Raw genomic sequence first — 19,612 nt, 5'->3', positions numbered from 1 at the left:
AGCCCTGGTGGCCCTGCCTCACCCGAAGGACTTCGGAACTCAGGGAAAGGCCCGCTGAAGTCACTGCCAATCCTTCCTGAAAATTGGATCGCTTTTCACAAATCCAGCGTCACAAAGGCAAGCGGCTGCTCACAGGCCGACGCAAACACGTGCTGTGTGGGAGCCTGGCGCGAGCCTCCTGTGTGACAGCTCCCTGGTGCCCGCGGAGAGCCCGGGGACAGCGCCGCGCGGACGCGTGCACACCAGACCCGCCTGCCGGCTGAGGGCCGACCCCTGGGCCCCGCGAGGCCCGGTCTGAGTTCTAGAACCACGCTGCGGGAACCGTGGGCCCAGGAATGCAACCTTCTTGCACCTGGACACCCCGGGCGGCCGCGCCACCTCGCCCCCGCGGGCTCCAGCTCGTGGGATCCCCACGCCCTGCCGGGGGGCGGCGCTGCGGCGGCGCGGGGAGGGCTGCGGGGGCGGGGCCGCGGCGGGGGAGGCGCGGCCGGGCGCGCGGGGAGCGGCGCGGCGCGGCGGGCACCAGGGCCGGCATGGCGTGGCCCTGCATCAGCCGCCTGTGCTGCCTGGCGCGCCGCTGGAACCAGCTGGACCGCTCCGACGTGGCGGTGCCTCTTACTCTGCACGGCTACTCGGACCTCGAGAGCGAAGAGCCGAGCCCGGTCGCCGCCGCTGCCGCGCGCAGGGGCCCGACTCCCGCAGGCGCCCGGGACCCCGGCCGGGACGTGCCGCTCACTCAGTACCAGCGGGACTTCGGCGTGTGGACGGCGCCCGCGGGGCCCAAAGATGCGGCGCAGGGGCGCGGGGCCGGGCCGGGCGGCCGCAGGGGCAAGTCCTCCGCGCCCGGCGCCCGGGGAGTCTACGTGCTGCCCATCGGCGATGGGGACGCGGCTGCCGCGGCCACCACGTCCTACAGGTATCGGGCCGGGGCCGGGGGCGCGGGGAGGCCGCGCCGCGTGCGGACCCCGAGGTGGGAAGAAGCTGAGGGCTGGAGCCGCTAGCGTGGGGGCGGTGGGAGGAGACGGGTCCCGCGCCGCCCCGACAGCCGGCGTCGCCCTAGTCGCTTCCAGCCCACCTCCAGGTGAGCGAGCACCTCCGCCGACGGGGGGCTCGCTTGCTCGCCCACAGCCCCCTCGGGTCTCGTCTCGGGCAGCGCGGTCACACGGGCCTGCCTTGCAGCTAGTTGGGAACCGCTTCCCTTTCGCGGCCGGAGCGGGGCGCGGGGCCAACCCCGGGCTCCCTCTGGGCAGAGCCGCCGCGGGGCGCTGGTGGCGAGGACGAGCGCTGGGTCCCACCGGCTGGGTGCCCGGGGGCTGCGCGCAGAGGACGGGGCTGCGGGCCACTCCCGGACACCTGAGCTTTCCGTTCTTTCAGAAGGCATTCACGTTCCGTGTGGAACAACCGGAAAGCACCATAGAGAAAAGAAGTGTCCCCAAGCGCTCCCCAGACTAGTTCTTCGGAATGCCCTGCCGGCGTTGGGGTGCAGGTGCACGGCTGGGTTCTCACCGTGCACATGAGTGTTTGCACCCACTGTGGACATGTCCGTGTTAGTACATGTTCTAATAAGTGTGCAGGATTTTTGAATCTCTTATCCCGTGGCTATACATCTGTATCTCCAAATACTTACCTACAGCCATATCACTAGACGTTCGGGGTGCTTCCGAGGCCGCTGCTCCCCGAATGCAGGAACTTCCCTATAGCTTCTCCTATAGCTCAGGGCAAGAGGTGCCTGGTAGGGGGCTGGTGAATGCCAGCGCTGCCACAGGATGCCATGGGGTGAGGCGCTTCCTGGGCTGATGGGGAGGGTCTTAAAGGCACACACATGCAGCAGCGCGCGTGTGTCACCGGGGAGTCACACACATGTGCCAGTAGCTCAGGGCCCCCTGATGGACGGCTGAGGCAAGCAGGCCTTTGGGGACAAGAGCTTGGGGAGGGTTGGATGCCGCCGGGGCTCAACAGAGCTTTAGCACTTTACTCTTTCTTTTTAAACTGACTTACTTGAAAGAGAGATCTTCCGTCTGCTGGTTCACTCCCTAAATGGCTGCAATGGTTAGGGCTGGGGCAGGCTGAAGCCAGGAACCTGGAGCTCCATCTAGTTTCCTTTGTGGGTGGCAGGGGCAAAAGGACTTGGGCCACCTTCTACTGCTTTCTCCGGCCATAGCAGGGAGCTGGATCAGAAGTGGAGCAGCTGGGACTTGAACCCGTGCCCATATGGGATGGGGGTGTCACAGATGGCAGCTTTAACTTCTGCACCACAGCGCTGGCTTGTTGCCTTTGTGTTTTTGAACATGAACATGTATGACCCGTTTTTAAAAGCAGTTTTTTTTTTTTTTTTTTTGACAGGCAGAGTGGACAGTGAGAGAGAGAGAGACAGAGAGAAAGGTCTTCCTTTGCCATTGGTTCACCCTCCAATGGCCGCTGCGGCCTGCGCACTGCGGCCGGCACACCGCGCTGATCCGATGGCAGGAGCCAGGTACTTATCCTGGTCTCCCATGGGATGCAGGGCCCAAGGACTTGGGCCATCCTCCACTGCACTCCCTGGCCACAGCAGAGAGCTGGCCTAGAAGAGGGGCAACCGGGACAGAATCCGGCGCCCCGACCGGGACTAGAACCCGGTGCGCCGGTGCCGCAAGGCGGAGGATTAGCCTAGTGAGCCGCGGCACCGGCCTAAAAGCAGTTTTAAAGACATAATTAACTTGTGTGATGAGCATCCTTGCAGCCAAGTCTTCGCTCCTATCGTAATTTCTTCAGGATAAATTCCTATCTGTGGAATTGAGGGGCCAAAAAGTATGAACTTTCCTCCCTAATCAAGGCTTCATTCCAAAACGCATCCATTCCAAGTGTGCAGCTGGGAGATTTTTGACAAGTACATCCACTGCATCCAAGACACTAGAACATTCCATGTCCCAGCTTCCTTCATAGCCAGGCACTTCTAAAAGAGCCTAGAGGGGACAGTGGTTGCAGGATGGATTTTCCACTTGCTGACATGCACTCAAGCTGAGCTGCGAAAACTCATTTGGGAATGGCAGGGGCAGGGCAGCCCCTGAGCCCGGCGCCCAGGCCCTAGCTGGGGTCACTTTGCCAATCAGCTGAGCAGGCAGAGGGCCCGAGAGGTGAGCCGTCTGGGGTGGCGTCTGCAGGAGGCTGCATCAGCTCAGGCAGGGTAGCCCAGGCTGGTCACGGAAGCCTCCCGGGGCACGCTGAGCTCCCTGCCGGGGATGTCCTAGCACAGGCCGGGCGTTCTGTGTCCCTTCCCCATGCTGGAGCCCTGTGAGGACCTTCTGCCCCGCTCCGGGGGCCAGCAAGGTGCCTTCTGCCTTCTGTGCGGCAGCACACGCCAGGCTCAGCACTCCCCTGGATCAGATCCCAGGCTCCGTGATCGCTACAGACGAGGACATGGAGCTGCTGGCGCAAGGGCTCCCAGCTCGGGCTGGCAGAGAAGGGAGAGGAACTCCAGTCTGTCTTCCCTCTGCGGCCAAGTTTGTAGCCCCTACGGGTTAGCCCCTAAGGGGCAGCCTCCTCGGAACCTCTCAGCTGCTTGAACTGTGTGCCGACACCAGCAGGGAAAAGTGCTGATGGGCAGAACTGGGACCCACGGGAGCTCACACTTGCTCGGGGGTAGATCTGCGCGGGCCACGCGGCCTCTGTGACCTTCTTCCCATCTGGAAAGCAGGAATACGGCAGCAACGCCAAGAGCTTGGCCACCAAAGCCCTGCCCCCCTCACTCCCAACCCCGCAGCACCGCAGGGCTGCGCTCAACGTGGCAGGGACCCGGCCCGAGCAATTGCATTCTGCTCTGCACCTTGCAAAATGCACACCACTCAGCAAAGTGCTTAAGGAGACTCAGAAAGCATAAAGATGAGTAGCTCCAAGGACTGCAAAGATATTCGAGTAGATGGGTGGCCCCCGCTCGCGGGCCCTAGACTGAGAGCTCACAGAGCCCTAGGCCTCCCTCCACTGCGCTACTGCAGCAGCCCTGCCTTCCCCGGCTTCTGGCCTCCGAGCGAGAACAGACTCGCCTTGCCTGCCTGGCTGGGTGGGCACAGCGGGTCCGGCCCGCAGCCAGCCCCGGCCTTCTGCCTGCCAGGCTCCTGGCGCCCCCACCCCCAGCCCGAATTCTTTCAGGCTTGGGTGCCAGCGCTTCCCACTCAGAAGACAAGGCCCTGGCTCCCTAGCTGTCTCCCTCCTTCCTCCTGGCTGGGGCTTCAGCTAAAAAGGGCTGACTGTAACAAGCTCCCCAAGATGGCCCCACCCTTGTGCACGTGGAGGAGCGGCAGCACCTGTGTCAGAGTCGGCAGCGAATTGGACTGAAGGTGCCGAGAACCCAGGCCCCCGAGCCTCAGTCCAGGGCTTTGCTGCGCTGCCCTGCGTAGCCCCCTGCTCCTCAGTGGGAGGTGGACGACGCTGGCCCATGCATCGGAGACCACGGGGAAGGTGCACCTGGGCCCGGCTCTCTCATTCATCTCGTTGGCCTGAGCCGCCCGCCTGCCTTCCTCCTCTTCTGGCAGCCACCAGGTCCTACTGACTCCATGTTGGATGCCCCGACCCTATCCACATTGCTGCTGGCCTGCCCTGGCTCCAGCGCCAGCCCAGCCCCCACCACTTCCTGCTCTGGGCCCCTGCCGCCACTTACCAGGGCATGAGAGGCGGGGTGGCCACAGAAGGGCATGCCCAGGGGAGGACCTGCTTCCCTGGGAGAAGCAGAGCGGCAGATGGTGCTGGCAGCTGGCTTTAACAGAAGTCACCTGCTCGAGCCTGGCCCAGCCCTCCTGCCGGCTGCCCTTCCCCAAGCCCCGCCCCCAGCTGGGCTGCTGCAGAGGCGGAAAGGTGGGCAGCTTTGTTGACCTCCTGGCCTGACTCTCAGCCGGCGCACACGGTGTCCTGCCAGGCTGCCGGTGGGCAGGGGAACCCAGCACACCTGGGAACACTTTCCCAACGGGCCTCGGCCAGCTGTTCCTGTGGACACAGCGCTCTGCCTTCCTCAGCTTGCTGGCTGGCCTGGGAGCTGGTGGGATTAGAGGTCTCTGTTCAGAGCAATGGAAGCTGTCTTTTCAGCCAGAGAAATTGCTCTTGCCACGCGGAGCTGGTGGGGCCTCCCCCCGAGGTGCGGGCATGCACAGAGCCAGACCAGCTTGGTGTTTTTTGGGGTCATCACTACGAGAAAAAAAAAAAAAAGAAAAAGAAAAAAAAACCTGCAGGGGATATTGAACCTTAATTCTTCCGCTCAGAGCCAGGTATGGAGAATCTTCCCTCAGCCGGGCACCGTCCAGGCCGCCACCTCTCCTAAGTGGCCCCCAGTGACCGGCCTGTAGGAATTTGTCCTTCACTGGTTCTGGGCCTTGGGGGGCTGGCAGCTGCTGGAACGTTTGGGGGGGGCTGGTAAAACTGCCCTGGGGCTTCTCTGCCTCCAAGGCGTGGCACCTGCCAGGGGCTGGGGGTTTTGGGTGAAAGGAGCCCCAGGTGCTGACCGAGCTCTGCCCTGGGCGTTTGCTCACCTGCAGCCTCTCCTGCGTCCTCAGGGGCTGCAGCAGCCCGCACTGCCGGGGCAGCACTCAGAGGTGCAGGGCCGGGTGGGCTGCGCGGCCGCAGGCCTGCACTCTCCGTGAGCCGGGCTGTCTGTGCAGTGTGCTGGCTCCGTCAGTCCTGCTTTGTGAAGCTGAAGCAGGGCGCAGCAGTGGACAGGGCCGTGGCATTCCAGAGCAAGCCCAAGGCGTGGGGCAGTGGCCCCAAGGGATCGGGAAGGGGCAGCCGCCCTGGGCAGAGCTGGGACTCCTCTGTTGCAGACAGGAATTCCAGGCTTGGACTGGAGTGAAGCCCTCGAGATCCACCAAGGCAAAGCCAGCCAGAGTCATCACAACCCACACGTCAGAGTGGGACGGCGGCCCCGGGGCCGGCTTCCAGGTGAGCCCGAATGTCAGGGCGCGGTGCCGACGTGATGGGGTCAGCTGGCGTCATGGCCAGGCACTCCTACCTCACACACAGAAAACGAGCCGCCCATTAGCCGGGTGAGTGCCCGGCGTTTCTGGTGGGCAGGGTCACCAAGCTTGACCACTGAGCGCCAAGTGAACGGCCCTTGCAAGCACTTGGGCACCGTGCAGGAGGGAAGAGAAAATGGAAGGGCGGTGGGGACGGTGCAGCTTCCCGGGCCAGGGAGCAGGGTGGGCGTGTGTGTGACCTGATGCGGTGCCACTGCTCGCTCTAGGCCGTAAGTCACACTTCCTGGCTCCCCTCCCCCACCCCCTGAAGGCCAGAGTGGAGTGGAGGAGCGGGCGCACTCACACGCGGCCACTTCATCTTTCAGGTCCCGGAGGTGAGGAAAAAGTTCACCCCCAACCCCTCAGCCATCTTCCAGGCGTCAGCACCCCGGATTCTCAATGTGTGAGTGCGGTGCCCAGGAGAGGGGTCAGGACCCATGGCCGCTCCCTCTCCTCCTCCCAGAAGCCCGAGGAAGGCTTCGCAGGGGTGTCTAACTGCCACGTGTCCGTCCCACAAGGCTTCAGTGTGAGCAGTCCGAGGGTCCGCCTCGCAGGGAACTGCACTGGCCCAGGGGGCTGAGGACCACAGACGTGCCAGGCCCCCGAGAAGCCCACCAGGGCCCATCCTCGGTGACTCCCAGGATGCATGATGGCTTTAATTCTAGAACCTATGGGAACCCGAGCTGCTCACCTCGCATCTGACTACACATGACCCCACGTGTAGGCTGAAAGAAGTCTTAGCACCTGCAGGTGGCCCCTGGTGCTGCTGGGTAACAGGTTTTCGGAGGAAACAGGTGTCCGCCAGGGCTCGGACCGCAGACATCTCCTCACGGCTAAGATGATCCTCAGGTTTCGTCGTCTCCAGCGCTGAGTGCCTCGGATTTGAGGCTGAACCCCGCGTCCTGGGACTCCCCCGTACCGGATGACTGCACCTGCAGCACTCTGGCTGGGAACTGGAAACTTTCGGGGAAGGAGGAAGCATCCAACTTCTTCCCTGAAGGACTCTCACCCTCGCGCCTGCCCTGCTCTCATGCCTGCCAGCCGGGAGCAGCTCATCTTGTCTGGTAAGCCGTGCCCAGGCTGTGGAAGTGCCAGCCTGGAACCAGCCTGGGACGGTTTTTGGTAAGGGAAACTGAAGGGTTGCCCTTGGAGCGCCCCTGCTCTGGCCAGCAGGTGGCGGCACCGAGGCTCCGGAACCCTGGCAGGAGGCAGCGGGGGCTGGCGGGCAGCCTCCCCTCAGGTGCTAGCTCTGCTGAGCGCAGACCCAGAGGCTCCCTCTTTAAAGGGCTCTGCTATCTCAGACCCCACTGGTGTGTGTCTGTGGGAAATGTAAAAATGTACCGTTTCAGTTTCTTGATTTAGCTGGTGAGCAACAAACAGGAGCGTCCTGTGCTTTTGCTTTCCTCCTGTCTCCTGGCCACCTGGACTTGGCTGGAGCGCGGCCACGGCCTCCCCCACACTAGTGCTTCCCAGAACCCACCAGTTGCCGTTCTGTGTTACTCTCGTGCCCTCAGCCAGGAGCTGTTTGGGAAGCTGGTCTGGGGCTCCCTCCCCGCTACGGGGAGGCAGGCTGGCTGGCAGGAGTGTTCGTGTTGACAGGCGCATGCTCAGGCCGGTGTGGGGCCCGCCTGCCTCGCCCCTCCCTGCACGGCTCGCTCTGTTCCCATCTGCAGCCACCCACGGCCTGCAGCCTGCTGCCCCTCACCAGGCCCGCCGCGCTCACACGGCAGCAGGCAGCGCCCCTTCTCCCCCAGAACCTGCGTCCCTGGGGAGCTCACGCATGCCTGGGCCCCAGGGACAGAGGGGGCTCTGCCGTCTCATTGCCCGGTGCTACAGCAGCCATGGAAGCCCCTGCACCATCAGATGAGCCTGACCCCTGCTCAGCCACCTTTCCACAAGGCCCCACAGCTCCTCATAGCGTCCCCTAGCAGGTGTCATTCGTTAGATCTGGCTTATGAAGAGACCCCTCCCACTAACTCCATGTCTGAGCAAGGCGGAACAGCACAGTGAGGGACACGAGAAGCAAGACAAGTGTCAGGTACGTGCTGCTACCCACCCCCAGCAATGCCTTGGAAGTAGTGACCACTGAGAAGGGGCCTAGGGTAACTTATATTTTATTATACTTAAAGTTTATTATACTTAAAGTTCTAGGAAGTAATAAGCGTTTTTGTATTCTGTAAGGGAAAAGTCTTTAAAAAGTTCAGTCTGTTAGCTAACTTCAGCCTAAAGGAAATGCTCACCACTTCATAACCAAAGTCACCACTGCAGTAGTGGCCTCAACCAGCCATGGGATGCACCCCCCAGGGCCCTTCCACGAGTCAACGGGGGCTCACGGTCAGAGACCAACGTCCCGCCTCTCTGCTCCACAGCAAACAACTTCAGGACTTCAAACCCGCTCACCAAGGTCAAGAAGATCCCAGAGCTGCCTGCTGGTACCACTCATGTGGGTCCTTCCATGCAAGTCCCCACCGCAGCTGCCCGTGACTTTGGCCTTGGCTCTGCAGTGCCCGGCAAGCCCTCCCCAGTCAGCTATCACTCAGCGAGGGAAGCCTGGGCCCGGCCCTCTTCTCGTCCCCGGGACTGCTCAGCTCTCCCCGGCTCACCCTCCGTGCACTGTGTGCATTGCCTCCTCTCAGGAATTCTCGCCTTCTAAGAGCCAAGACTTGCAGAGCCTCTTGGCAGCTCGTCTCTGCTGCTTTTCTGACTCCAGCCACGGGCTAGCAGATGGCCCCAGCATAAGGACCGTGTCCTGGGAGCACCTTCCTCCGGGCCTCGGCACAGCCAGACCTGCTGGCGTGGTTCTCTAACGCAGGGGCTGTTTCCCTCTGCCTTGGCTCTGAGGTAGCTGGGCGGGATTATGCAGTCTGCCTTGCCCAAGCTGTCAGGGATAATTATGTCCTGAGTAAACATGTACCTTCCAGTTTTTTTTTTAAGATATTTATGTAACTGTAATCCTTTATCCTGCATGGCTGCAAATCCATTCCAGAAAGAATTTAAGGGATCAAGTAGGAGCCTTACCTGCACCCCGCCCCCATATTCTCTGACCTCCTTATGCAGAAGAGCGAGGTATGGTGCTTACAGTGCTTCCAAGGCACAAAAAGCCAGCACAAATACTAAAAGATTTATTGTAGACATTTGTTACACAATTGTTATAGTTGATACAAATACATCTGAAACATTAACACACAGACTGTTAAAATCACTTAATATTTTTTCCCAAAAAGGTAACTTCTTTAGGCTTCCATGCCTGTCATAAACGAATCTGTTCTCTCACCGACCACACCGGCCACCTGGGCTCTCCAGCACTCGCCAGGTGACTCCACACGCCCGCCCAGCAACCTTGAGAGGACAGCAGCCCGACTGCCGCACTACTTACTAAGCCGGGCCGTCCTGTGCCCCCACGAGCAGAACTCGCATCTGCAGCGCCCAAAGCAGAATTGCAGCTCGGATTCCGTCACGTGGCTGCTCCTCTCACCCACAGGCCTCACGTTTTCCCTGGGCAGAGTGCACGCAGATTTCTAACTGGGAGTAAGTCTGTCCTTCACCGTCCACACACGCAGCGTCTCCGAAGGAACGGGACATCGTCCAGGGCACCACCGACCCTCCTCCTCCCTACCTCCCGGCTGGGCGCGCGCCTTCCGAGCGCTGCAGCCCTATCTCCGGGCCTGGGCGAGTCTTTCTCCAGCTAATGTTAAGGCACTCACAGGTGTTTCTGTCACACTTCTCTTCTCAGGAAGGACTCCTTCAGACAGAACAAGCTGCTAAATCCACAGAGAACCAACGGTCCCAGCAGAGCCTGTCCAGGGCGGCTCCCCACAGCCACTCCACCTGGCACCAGAAACTCCAGCAGACCACACAAATGGCGGCGGTCGGCTCTCTGCTGGGCGCGCAATTCGGCCAAGTCCCCAGGCCCTACAGACGCTGTCCGTTACGCAGGAAGGGCTGCGTGGGTCCCAGTCAGACCTTGTCCTTCCCAGGCCGGCGCTGGGATCGGTCCCTGTGACAGTGCTCTGATGCTCGCTGCCACTAATGCTCCTGTGCGCCCAGAAAAAAGAATCCAGCTCAGGCTGCGGCCTCCTGGGCCCCTCTGGCTCTCTCGGCATACGGCACCTCTTACCACAGCTGACTCACCTAGGCTAAAAGTGCAGCGGCTCCAGGCCGAGGCCAGGCAGGAGTGGCGACCCCCTGGCTGAGTGCTGAAGTCCCTCCCTCTTCAGGGAAACTGCCGGGGGTGCCCATAACCCAGCCCACAGAAAGGGTCCAGTTCCAGCCTGCCAGACTCACATCCCCGGGAGCCAGGACCAAGGTGCCCCCTCGAGTCCACCCAGAGCAGAGAGGGCCTGATACAGCCTGGCTCACCTCTGCGACACCCTCCTGGAACCTTTGCGGAGTGGAGAAATGCAAGCCACAGAGCGTGTGTCCATTCACAGCTCCACTCCAGAATCTGGAACAAACCTCTGTCCTGAAAGGATTGCACCTGGCACCGGCACTGGTGTTACGTGAATCGGGAGAGGCCGTGGTTTGGTGGCCATGATGTTCTGAGGCAAAGGAAAGCAGCCTCCTCCCCCACTCAGAAGTCTTCGCAGCCCACAGGCTCTGGAGCTCCGTCCATTCACTGGTCCTCGTGCAGGATGCCCATGTGTTTGTTCGTGAGGAAGTCCAGGAAAGGGATGTTGCAAATGGCCTGGTGAATATTACTCACGGTGATTTCTTTGGGAATCCTGGTTCAAAAAAACAGAGTGTTACTGGGTGTGACTCTCCCAAGTCTCTTTTCATTCAGTTTACCAAGCGGGCCATCTTGGCACAGACCTCGTGGGAGGGGCCACAGGGCCATGTGTGTCAGGGAGGGCAGGGGCATACTCCCCGTGCCTCTGGCCCTGTCTCTCTCTCCCTTCATTAGTTCCTTTCAAAGCTGGTGAGATTTAGCCTGCCCTGTCAGTCAAATGTAACTTCCCAGTCAGACAGGAAAAGGATCAGGAGAGAGAGAAGTGGATAGTAGACCAGGATATGGTTGGCTTCTAATTCTTGCTGAGTCAGAGCACCATGGAATTCTGGGCCCCTGCTACTTGCTGTGTCCTGCAGAGATGGGGAAGATGGAGTCAGGCCAGGTGAATGGTGACTGCTGTCATCTAGGGGCCCCAGGTCTGTCTCCACCTCCACTGTGGGGCCCACAGAGGCGAGCTGGCCCCAAGAAGCACACACCCCGTCTCGGACTTCAAGCAGGACAACAAGCAGCGCAACCGGACCCCTTCGTGTCTCTTCCTTTTTCTAAAGACTTCTATGTGTGTTACATCCTGGGGAGTTCCGATTTAGGCCTGTTCATGTCCTCATGTACTTTGTTACAATTTTATAAACTTGTGACAGCACTAGCATAATGGAATAAAATATTTTCTTTGAAAGAGAAGCAAGGTGTGGCCTACCTAGCCTTCTTTTGGAGCCTGGGAAAAGAGTAAAAATTCAGTGTTCTAGCCAAAAAGGAGGAGTCAGCAGAGCAGTGGTGAACCAGGAGGCTGCGGAGCTAACGAGCCCTGAGTCTGAATCTTGGTTCTGTCGTATTTGCTGGAAAGCCAGGGAAGGTTACTTTTCAAAGACTACTTTCCTGATTTCTAAACAGGGAGTAATAGTCAAGCCATGAAAAAATTAGGCAATATCTGTAATGCTTGGCTCTTGTCACCAATACCATCTTTTGCAGCTAAGAGCTCGTATCTATTCAACCCTGCAACAAGAGTCCTAGAGGTCGGCATTGAGGAGTAGCAGGTGAACCCATGGCTTGGGATGCCAACATCCCCTATCAGAGTGCTGGTTCAAGTCCCAGCTGCTCCACTTCCAATCCAGCTCCCTACTACGTAGTGCCTGGGAAGGCAATGGAAGATGGCCCAAGGGCCTGGGGCCCTGTCACCCACGTGGGTGACTCAGATGACTTCTGGCTTTGGCCTGGCCCGTTCTGGCTACTAGGGCCACCTGGAAAGGGAACAAGCAGAGAGAAGAGCTCTGGGTGTTTTTCTGTTGCTCTGCTTTTAAAATCTTAAAAAAAAAAAAAAAAAAAAAAAAAGCCAGCCCCGTGTGTCAAGTAATGACCAGAGGGTCCAGACCTCTGGGCAAAGCTGAGCTCTCACAACCAAGCAGTTCTCAAAAGTACAGCAAATCCTTGTATCATCTGACTCTGAGCACTAATCTACCTCCTGCTGGATTGATTTAAATACATCTTCATGGGCGATTAAACTGAGAAAATAATCCGTAACCTCACATCTGTACCTCGCATCACCGCCTCCCGAGGTCACAGTACCTGTTGTGAGATGCTGTCTGGTATCCAACCGCCAGAGCCTGCCTCAGGATGTCGTTCACCAGCTGCTCTGTAGCCTGCGAGGAAAGAGGCTGTTATTCTCGGCACAGCCGACTCACCGCTAGCTGGGAGGGTGCATGTGAGCCCATCCCGCACTCTGTGTTTTCAAAGCTGCATCTAAACATCAAAAATGGAAGATCTGGAATAACAGACTACAAAAAAATGGAGGCTACTGATTCTGAGAAATGAGGACTTGAGGTGGTTTTCATTAACCAGACACGTTCTTAAGGAAAACAGGCGAGAGTTGTTACAGAGGCATCCCTGACATGGGGGGAAGAGATCTACCAGGGAAAAAAACCAGGCTGGGTAAGGAATGGGTGCCTTTTTCTGCCCCTTGCCAAGGCATGGCACAGCTGTGGCTGTGTGTAATTTCCTAACACAGTGAGAGCACTGACATTCACTACAGAACAATTCTTACAGAGCACCTGAAATGGGACCAAAAAAAATCTTGAGTGACATGAACAAAAAACTCTCATAGATGACTCCATACTCAGAAGAAATAGGTAGTATGTTTAAAAATCGTGCGTGTGTGTTGGAGGGGGAGGGACACTGTGGTACACTGGGTTAAGCCACCGGCATCCCACGTGGGTGCTTGTTTAAGTCCTGGCTGCTCCCCTTCTGATACAGCTCCCTACTAATGCACCTGGGAAGTAGCAGAAGATAGCCCAGTGGCTTGGGCCCCTGCACCCACGTGGGAGACCCAGAAGAAGCTCCAGGATCCTGGCTCCTGGCTTCAGTCTGACCCAGCCCTGGCCATTTGGAGAGTGAACCAGAGGATGGAAGATCTCTCTGTTTCTTCTCTCTCTATAATTCTGACTTTGAAATAAATCTTTAAAAAAAAAAAAAAAAAAAGAACAGTAGCGGGAGTGAACATGTAGCATAGTAGTTAAATGCCTGCCTCCAACATTAGAGTGCCCAGGTTTGACTCCTGGCTCCAGCTCTCTCCTAACGTGCACCCTAGTGGAAGGTGATGGCTCAAGTAAACGGGTTCCTGCCATACACATGGGGCACCTGCATGGAGTTTCTGGCCCCTGGCTCTGGTCCCAGTGTAGATTCGGCTGCTGTAGGCACAGAAGGGGCTCATTCTCTTTCTCAAATAAGAAATCAGAAGGGAAAAAAGGAAATTTAAAGCTTGAGTAAGATGAGAAATTTAAAAGCAAGTCACCTCTGTTCCTCTCTCGGTACTTGTACCTTACTCATAACACCCTGGACTCCCACCACGCCGGCCCTAGTTCTGACGGCCACGGCAGCAGGGGGCACCCACCTTCAAGAGCATGTCCTCCAGCACCGAGGCGTACACGTTCTTGTGGAGCTCCACAGGCTGCAGGACGATCCCAATCTGGAGAAGCAGAACAGCGCTGCTAGGCCCCGTGTCTACTGCGAACAGCCTCTCACCAAACAGGCCGACTTCTCCACACCCACAGACATGCTGGTCAGTGGAGGGGCCCCACAAACACTGCAGATGAAACGCTCAGGGAAGCTCCACCAAACAGAGATGTCTGCTTGTCTTCCCTTGCTTCTGGCTATTCAAAATGCTACTCAACTCTGTTTACTCCCAGATCTCCTTCGTGAGGGGAACTGGCTGGGATCTGCCGTGAATTCTGACAGCAGGGTCACCACTAGGGAAGACTGGATCAGGCAGCACTTGCTGCACTTTTCACCTCAGCCTGCGAGTGACAGCAAACTCTCTTTCACTTCAGGCACTTGGGTGCAGTGGCACAGGTGCCGCTGGGTTTTCTCAGGAGTGGATGAATCATTCCCTCCTGAGTAGCAGGGTTGGTGTATGCCACGTGGACGCTATGGGCAGGGCACAGGGGAGCTAGGGCAACGTCAGGAAAAGACTGCGACGTGCCTCACAAGGGAAAAGGGCTTTGCCCCACGCAGAAAACAGCAAAGGAGATGAAAAGTAAGCAACTGGCTATGGCCTGGCCGGTGCTGCTTCACGTCTGTGTGCGGCAAGCAGCCTTTTCACACGCCCCAGGGCCCTGATGCGGCATCTGGGAGCCCTAGAGCACATCCGGTTTAGCAGGCCAGCACCCACAGCTGGCGGGCGACTGAGCGCCAGCACAGGCCTCTGCCCCTACCTTCTGTGCGACGTCGGCGATGAACTCAGACCCCGGCGTTGGTGGCAGGTAGAATTTCATTTCCTCCTGTTTCTCCTCGTGCTCCTTTTTGATGTTCGTCTTCAGCGGCTCTGAGAGGGTAAGGATGTCCACCTCCTCCTCGTTCTCCGGCTCTCTCTTCTGAAACTGCTGCAGGTCCTCCAGTTTGCGGCAGAGGTTGTCAGCAGAGGAGAATGACGATGGGCACTCTAAAGAGAGGTCATCAGTCTCAGGACAGCCGTGGTGACAACGGGAAGTCTGAGCAAGGACTCTGCTGAAGTATCTAGGGACTCACCTTCTTTCTACCCAGTTCTAAAAGGCTATGGATCTACAATGGTGAGAACTAGGACTTCATGAAGCACAGAAGGGCCAAGACAGGCATCTTCCATCCTGTGTGATAAATGTGAGGAGACTGCTATCTAAGACCACACAGCACACGATTCTGGCTTCCACCACCAAAAGACAGCCATATCCCACCTCCTGAGTACCAGTGCTAACTGACTTTTCTTCATCTTTCAAGTCTGCCAACTTCAGAAGTGCACAGTCAGAATTACCCATCTTCCTGCTGCTCAGAGAGCACTGTGGACACTCCAGGGCGCACCGTGCACCAAGTCCCCAGTTAAGGGACTCAGAGCCCAGCAGAGTGCGCACTGCAGAGCGGGAGCAGCTGCTCCCCCGACAGGTTATGAGGAGGGCGTAACAGCACCCAGCAAGATGGTGGCAGAGTGCTCAGCTCCTGGCCTTCTCTGTTTTCCTGACAGGGCTCTACCAAATCCACAGAGCCTGGTGTACGTGGAGGACCAGCAAAGCCTCTGCTCTGTAAGGCAGGCAGACCCTCATGCTAATGACACGAAGACCAGCCTCAGATCAGAGACAGGAGGGGTCACCCTGCGGGGGGCTCTAGAAGCTCTCGTGAACGGGACTTAGCCCGTCTCACAAGGCCCCAGCTCTGTGCTCCAGGTTCCCTCACACTGAGAGGCAGGGAGAAGACAACCTTTCACATTCTCCAAGGCAACGCAGATCCTCCCTTTCCCTAAAAACACCCTTACCCCTGCCACCATGCACTAGCTGTCTGTTTATCCTAAGACACTCAAAGCCTTTTACCTGCGAAACTGTTGGTTGTTCACATGTCCCTCCAACACAAGCTGGCGTACCTCCTAGCTCGGTCTAGAGGCCATCACAGAAGACACAGCCCTGTGTTCCCAGAAACAGGGCAGATCTGCCTAGGGGGATTCCCAAGGTCACAAAAGAAGGGGAAGCCACTTCTGTGTGGAGAAAAGGAGGCGGCTTAGGAGCCTTGAAAGAAGAAATAGTGCTGAGGCGGTGACTCACAAACAGTGTGTGCCTACTGGATGCACAAACCAGAACATTCCTGCCAGGGTTACAACACCTGAAGTATGTGGGTGCAAACACTTCTGTGGGAACTGTGCAGTCCCGGGGTGGGGGTGGGGCTCCTGTTCTCCATGGCAGCCCCTCCAAGTCCCCAAGTCCCTCCACCTCCACAGAAGGAAGGAGCAGTGGGCACCTGAATGTGCTCAACAGCAAATGCCCACCAGCTGTCAGGGCGGCTCAGAGCACTCTAGCCAAGCTCACCAGGCTCACTGTCGATCTGGGTCAGCACGTCCTCAATGGAGTCCCCATCGTGCCTCAGGCTCTCGGGGTCTGGTGGGGTGTAGCCATGGCAGCGACACCAGTGAGCAATGTGCTTGGTTTTAAGAGGAGTCAGGTGGTGAAATCTCGGATTCTTCTCCAGTATTTCTTGTAAGACTTTTCGCATTGTCATTGCTCTTTGCCACTTAAAAAAGAGGATTTTTAGACCACAATCAGTCCTTCAACTTAACAGTTGCATACAGAAGCGAATCACACAACTGCAAATCACTGTGCTAACTTATTAGAATTTTTCCTAAGGAAAAAAAATCTGTGATAGTCCCAGTCTTTAAAAAACAACCACAACAAAGTCAAAGAGTTGCTACTGGCGCATAAAGTAAAATGGAGATGACTAGGTTTGGTCTTTAAAAAATGACCGCTACGGTTGGCATTGCGCCAATCTGAAGCCAGGAGCCAGGAGCCTCCTCCTGGTCTCCCATGTGGGTGCAGGGCCCAAGCACTTGGGCCATCCTCCACTGCCTTCCTGGGCCACAGCAGAGAGCTGGACTGGAAGAGGAGCAACCGGGACTAGAACCCGGGGTGCCGGGGCCGCAGGTGGAGGATTAGCCTAGTGGGCCGCGGCGCTGGCCCTGAAGAGTGAGGTTTTTAACTAAGGGAAATATTCTACCACCAATATTTTAGCACCCTGTGCTGCCAAGTGTCCCCACCGTTCCACAGTGCAGGTTCAGGAGGGGCCGGGAGGCACAGGTGTTCCGGCTTCCTCCCCGCAAGGCCTGTGCGGGGGCCTTACCTCGGCAGCTCTCCTTTTGCCGATGTTCCAGCCATAATACTGCTCCACGGATTTTGCAGAAAAGCAGCTGGCATCTTCACCTAGAATGCACACACCCAGCACCCTGAAGAGAGCTGCTGTGACACACGGCCTACAGTTCCCTCGGACCTCGACTGGACTTGTTTCCCACCGTGCCGTTCAGATGCAGCAGAACCCAGAGAGGCTTCTGCTTAGGAGAGAGACAACTCACTTGTGTGGCCTCAAACCAGCACCCTCCCTTGGGAAGCTGACTTCTCTGGTAGGGAAGGTGATCTACTGCACGAAGCCACGGAAATCAATGGAAACACAACTCCACCAGGAGCCGGGCCTGGCCACTAACGTCCTAAGTGGCCTGGAGCGAGCCCCAGCTCCTGGCTGGGCTTCAGGTTTCTCGGCTGCACAATGAAAGTGGGGAAAGGTGGTCTCTGAATGGTCTCTTAGCTCTCATATTCTGTAACTAAATGCGAGAGAGAGAGAGAGAGAGAGACACAGAGGTGTTTCTGAATCTCGTTCTGCCGGGCTAGAAAACGGTCACTGAAATTTCACTCCGAGTTACCTCAAGATGACCTCCTACACTTCAACTGCGAAGGAACGAGGATCATTCCTCTGCTGTTACAGTTGGAACTAACTAGCAGGGTGGTCTGTACTTGGCCTGTTAGTTTTATGTCCCCATGCATGCACGTGACAGGATTATCTGCTTCCCACCTTCCCTGTAAGCATCCCTGGTGACCTTGCCCAGGAACACACACCAAAGCACCCACTGGAAGGGCTGTTGATTCCGGCCCAAATTATTCAACCTTGCTAATACTGACACGGCAGACTTCAGTTTGGGAGGTCCTGAAAACCATGCATTTCTACCAAGCGAGTGATACTGAGTCTCAGAGGAATGATTAACAGTTGGGAAGCAGGAAGAGCTGGGTTGCATCCTGCCTTAGGACCCACAGCTGCGTGATCCCGAGCAAGTTATTTAACCTTACTTATCCTTGGTTTTCTCCTCTGCACAATGGAGAATGACAAAACTTATCACACACGAGACGTTTATCAAGTCAGACAGTGAAAGAGGCAAGTCTGCCTTGGGGCTGGTACACTGTAGGGAGATGCTAACTGTTTCCTTACTAATAAACTTTTAAAAACCAACACAGTTTTAATTATATACAAAATGTATGATTTACATGCAAAAATAAATGTAAAACACTCCTACAGATCAAACACAGCAAAAACAATGAAAGCTTAACTGGATGACTAAGAGACTGTAAATTCAAAAACCCTCACAAATGAGCTGTATCTCTAGCTAACACCTCGTAAAGTAAAAGCTACATCAGTACTGATTTACAATACTAAGTGATTTCAGTCGACTCACTATCCTAAGTAGTTCCCAGCTTTCAAAACAACGTATCCACATATTCAGTATAATTGTCTTACTTTTTGCAGTGATTAATGGAATCTTCTTTACTATTGCTGTTAAGAGTTGCTGGATAGTCTCTAAATGGTCTATCCTGAGGATGAAAGAAAATTAAGGTCATAAATTAAACACACATAGCAGTTTCTAGCCATACAAAGGTACTTCAAAAAGTTCATGAAAAGTGAAAGTAAAAGATGTTTATTTTGGCCTCGTGAAATTCAAAAGCTATGTGTAGTTTTTTTATAATACACATTTTTCATAAACTTCTTAAAGATACCCTATATGCATGAACTTCAAATTTTCTGCACCAAAATAAACTATTTTAATTTGATCTTCCACAAGCTTTTAAAGTGTACACACACACACATATACACACATTTATCTGTTTATGTATTTCTCCTTTTTGAGGGAACTATAATTTAAAACCATTGTACTGGTTATGCCTTTCCTTCCACAGAGCCCTCTTTATAAACCAAGAGTGTTCTATGCTTAAAAAAGAAAACGTCAAGGCTAAATAGATGAGACCCTAGGAATGGCAAAACATGCAAATATAAGACATCTGATGTTATCTGTGTGACAACTAAATAGCCAGGCAATCTTTCTGCATTGGAATTGCTGCTACAGCAGGGAATGCTAGCACATGAGTGCCTGTGTCAAGGCTGGGGTACTTTATACCTCCAGTCGTTGCTACAGAAGCTGCTTCCATTCACTGTGTTTAGCAGTTTAGACAGTTCAAAGTACTTGCCAGAGGGGATTTTCTGAAACTGGAAAATACCCGGAGGCATTTTTAAGGCAGTGAACCTGCATGGCCTGAAGTAGTAGCTGCGTGGACACCTAGTTATACAATGGAGCCTCCTCCTCAGCCTTGCAGCAATGCACTTGCTCAATGCAGAAGGGCAGACGGTGCCCCCTCCAGGGGCTCAATTCCACACACACTTGGCTACAGGCAGGGATTTTACAAAGCACCACACAAACACCCAAAGCAGAACTCCTTTAGGAAGGACTGAAGTAATTACTTAATGACATAGTTTCCCAGCTCAGAACTTTCTTCTGTTTTCACTGCTGTCTGACCCTCCTGTGAGAGGCAGCTGGGCCCAGGTGTTTCGGGTTCAGTCTTCACTACAAGGGAAGAGCAACAAAGAGAGAGCTGTCAGAGTTCTGGGGGAAGGACACGTGCAGCAGCAACAAAGCTCCACTGACACTCAGTGAGAAACTGCCGCTCCAGCTGCGGCAGGGACGGAGCCACGAGGCTGAGATGGCTCCAATCACCACCCCTCACAGTCTGCAGACAAGGGAAGAGCTGTTAGCTGGGGTGGGTGCAACTCCACGCACAAGCCAAGGCAGGGGACAATAAAATGGTGTTTTAGATATTTC

General features: G+C 56.2%; 2 protein-coding genes across 10 annotated transcripts in view; one reads left to right on the top strand and one right to left on the bottom strand.

The window, feature by feature from the left end:
- The first annotated feature begins 207 nt into the window (after positions 1-207).
- On the top strand, positions 208-11,379 carry MAP6D1 (MAP6 domain containing 1). Of its 4 annotated transcripts, none has more exons than XM_070072409.2 (6): positions 208-916; positions 5,784-5,901; positions 6,302-7,039; positions 7,907-8,013; positions 8,345-8,418; positions 9,709-11,379. In XM_070072409.2, the coding sequence occupies exons 1-3, from the start codon at positions 336-338 to the stop codon at positions 6,380-6,382; spliced, it is 780 nt and encodes a 259-aa protein (XP_069928510.2). In that variant the 5' UTR covers positions 208-335; the 3' UTR covers positions 6,383-7,039; positions 7,907-8,013; positions 8,345-8,418; positions 9,709-11,379. The 4 variants fall into 4 exon arrangements, 3 of the variants coding, with proteins under 3 accessions (XP_069928510.2, XP_069928511.2, XP_089188138.1); XM_070072410.2 differs by having other exon boundaries at positions 7,904-8,013; XR_016233196.1 differs by lacking the exons at positions 208-916; positions 5,784-5,901; positions 6,302-7,039 and adding an exon at positions 9,200-9,503 and having other exon boundaries at positions 7,190-8,013.
- The window catches only part of YEATS2 (YEATS domain containing 2), a 120,662-nt gene continuing 110,125 nt past the window's right edge, over positions 9,076-19,612 (bottom strand). For 4 of the 6 annotated variants that reach the window (XM_070072402.2, XM_070072401.2, XM_008266625.5 and 1 more), the window contains 8 exons: positions 19,255-19,357; positions 18,259-18,332; positions 16,819-16,898; positions 16,014-16,215; positions 14,403-14,629; positions 13,583-13,657; positions 12,262-12,335; positions 9,076-10,696 (listed from right to left, as the gene is read on the bottom strand). In XM_070072402.2, coding sequence (XP_069928503.1) covers positions 10,588-10,696; positions 12,262-12,335; positions 13,583-13,657; positions 14,403-14,629; positions 16,014-16,215; positions 16,819-16,898; positions 18,259-18,332; positions 19,255-19,357 — 944 coding nt within the window. In that variant the 3' untranslated portion in view covers positions 9,076-10,587. Of the gene's footprint in view, positions 10,697-12,261; positions 12,336-13,582; positions 13,658-14,402; positions 14,630-16,013; positions 16,216-16,818; positions 16,899-18,258; positions 18,333-19,254; positions 19,358-19,612 lie in introns of those variants that run through there. The other 2 variants (XR_016233195.1, XR_016233194.1) reach the window with 1 other exon arrangement.

Source organism: Oryctolagus cuniculus, chromosome 4 (assembly GCF_051225735.1).
Source record: "Oryctolagus cuniculus isolate XC-2025 breed Fujian yellow rabbit chromosome 4, ASM5122573v1, whole genome shotgun sequence".
Classification (NCBI taxonomy): Eukaryota; Metazoa; Chordata; class Mammalia; order Lagomorpha; family Leporidae; genus Oryctolagus; species Oryctolagus cuniculus.
The sequence above is the reverse complement of the archived record's forward strand: the minus strand, read 5'-3'. Positions and strand labels throughout refer to the sequence as shown.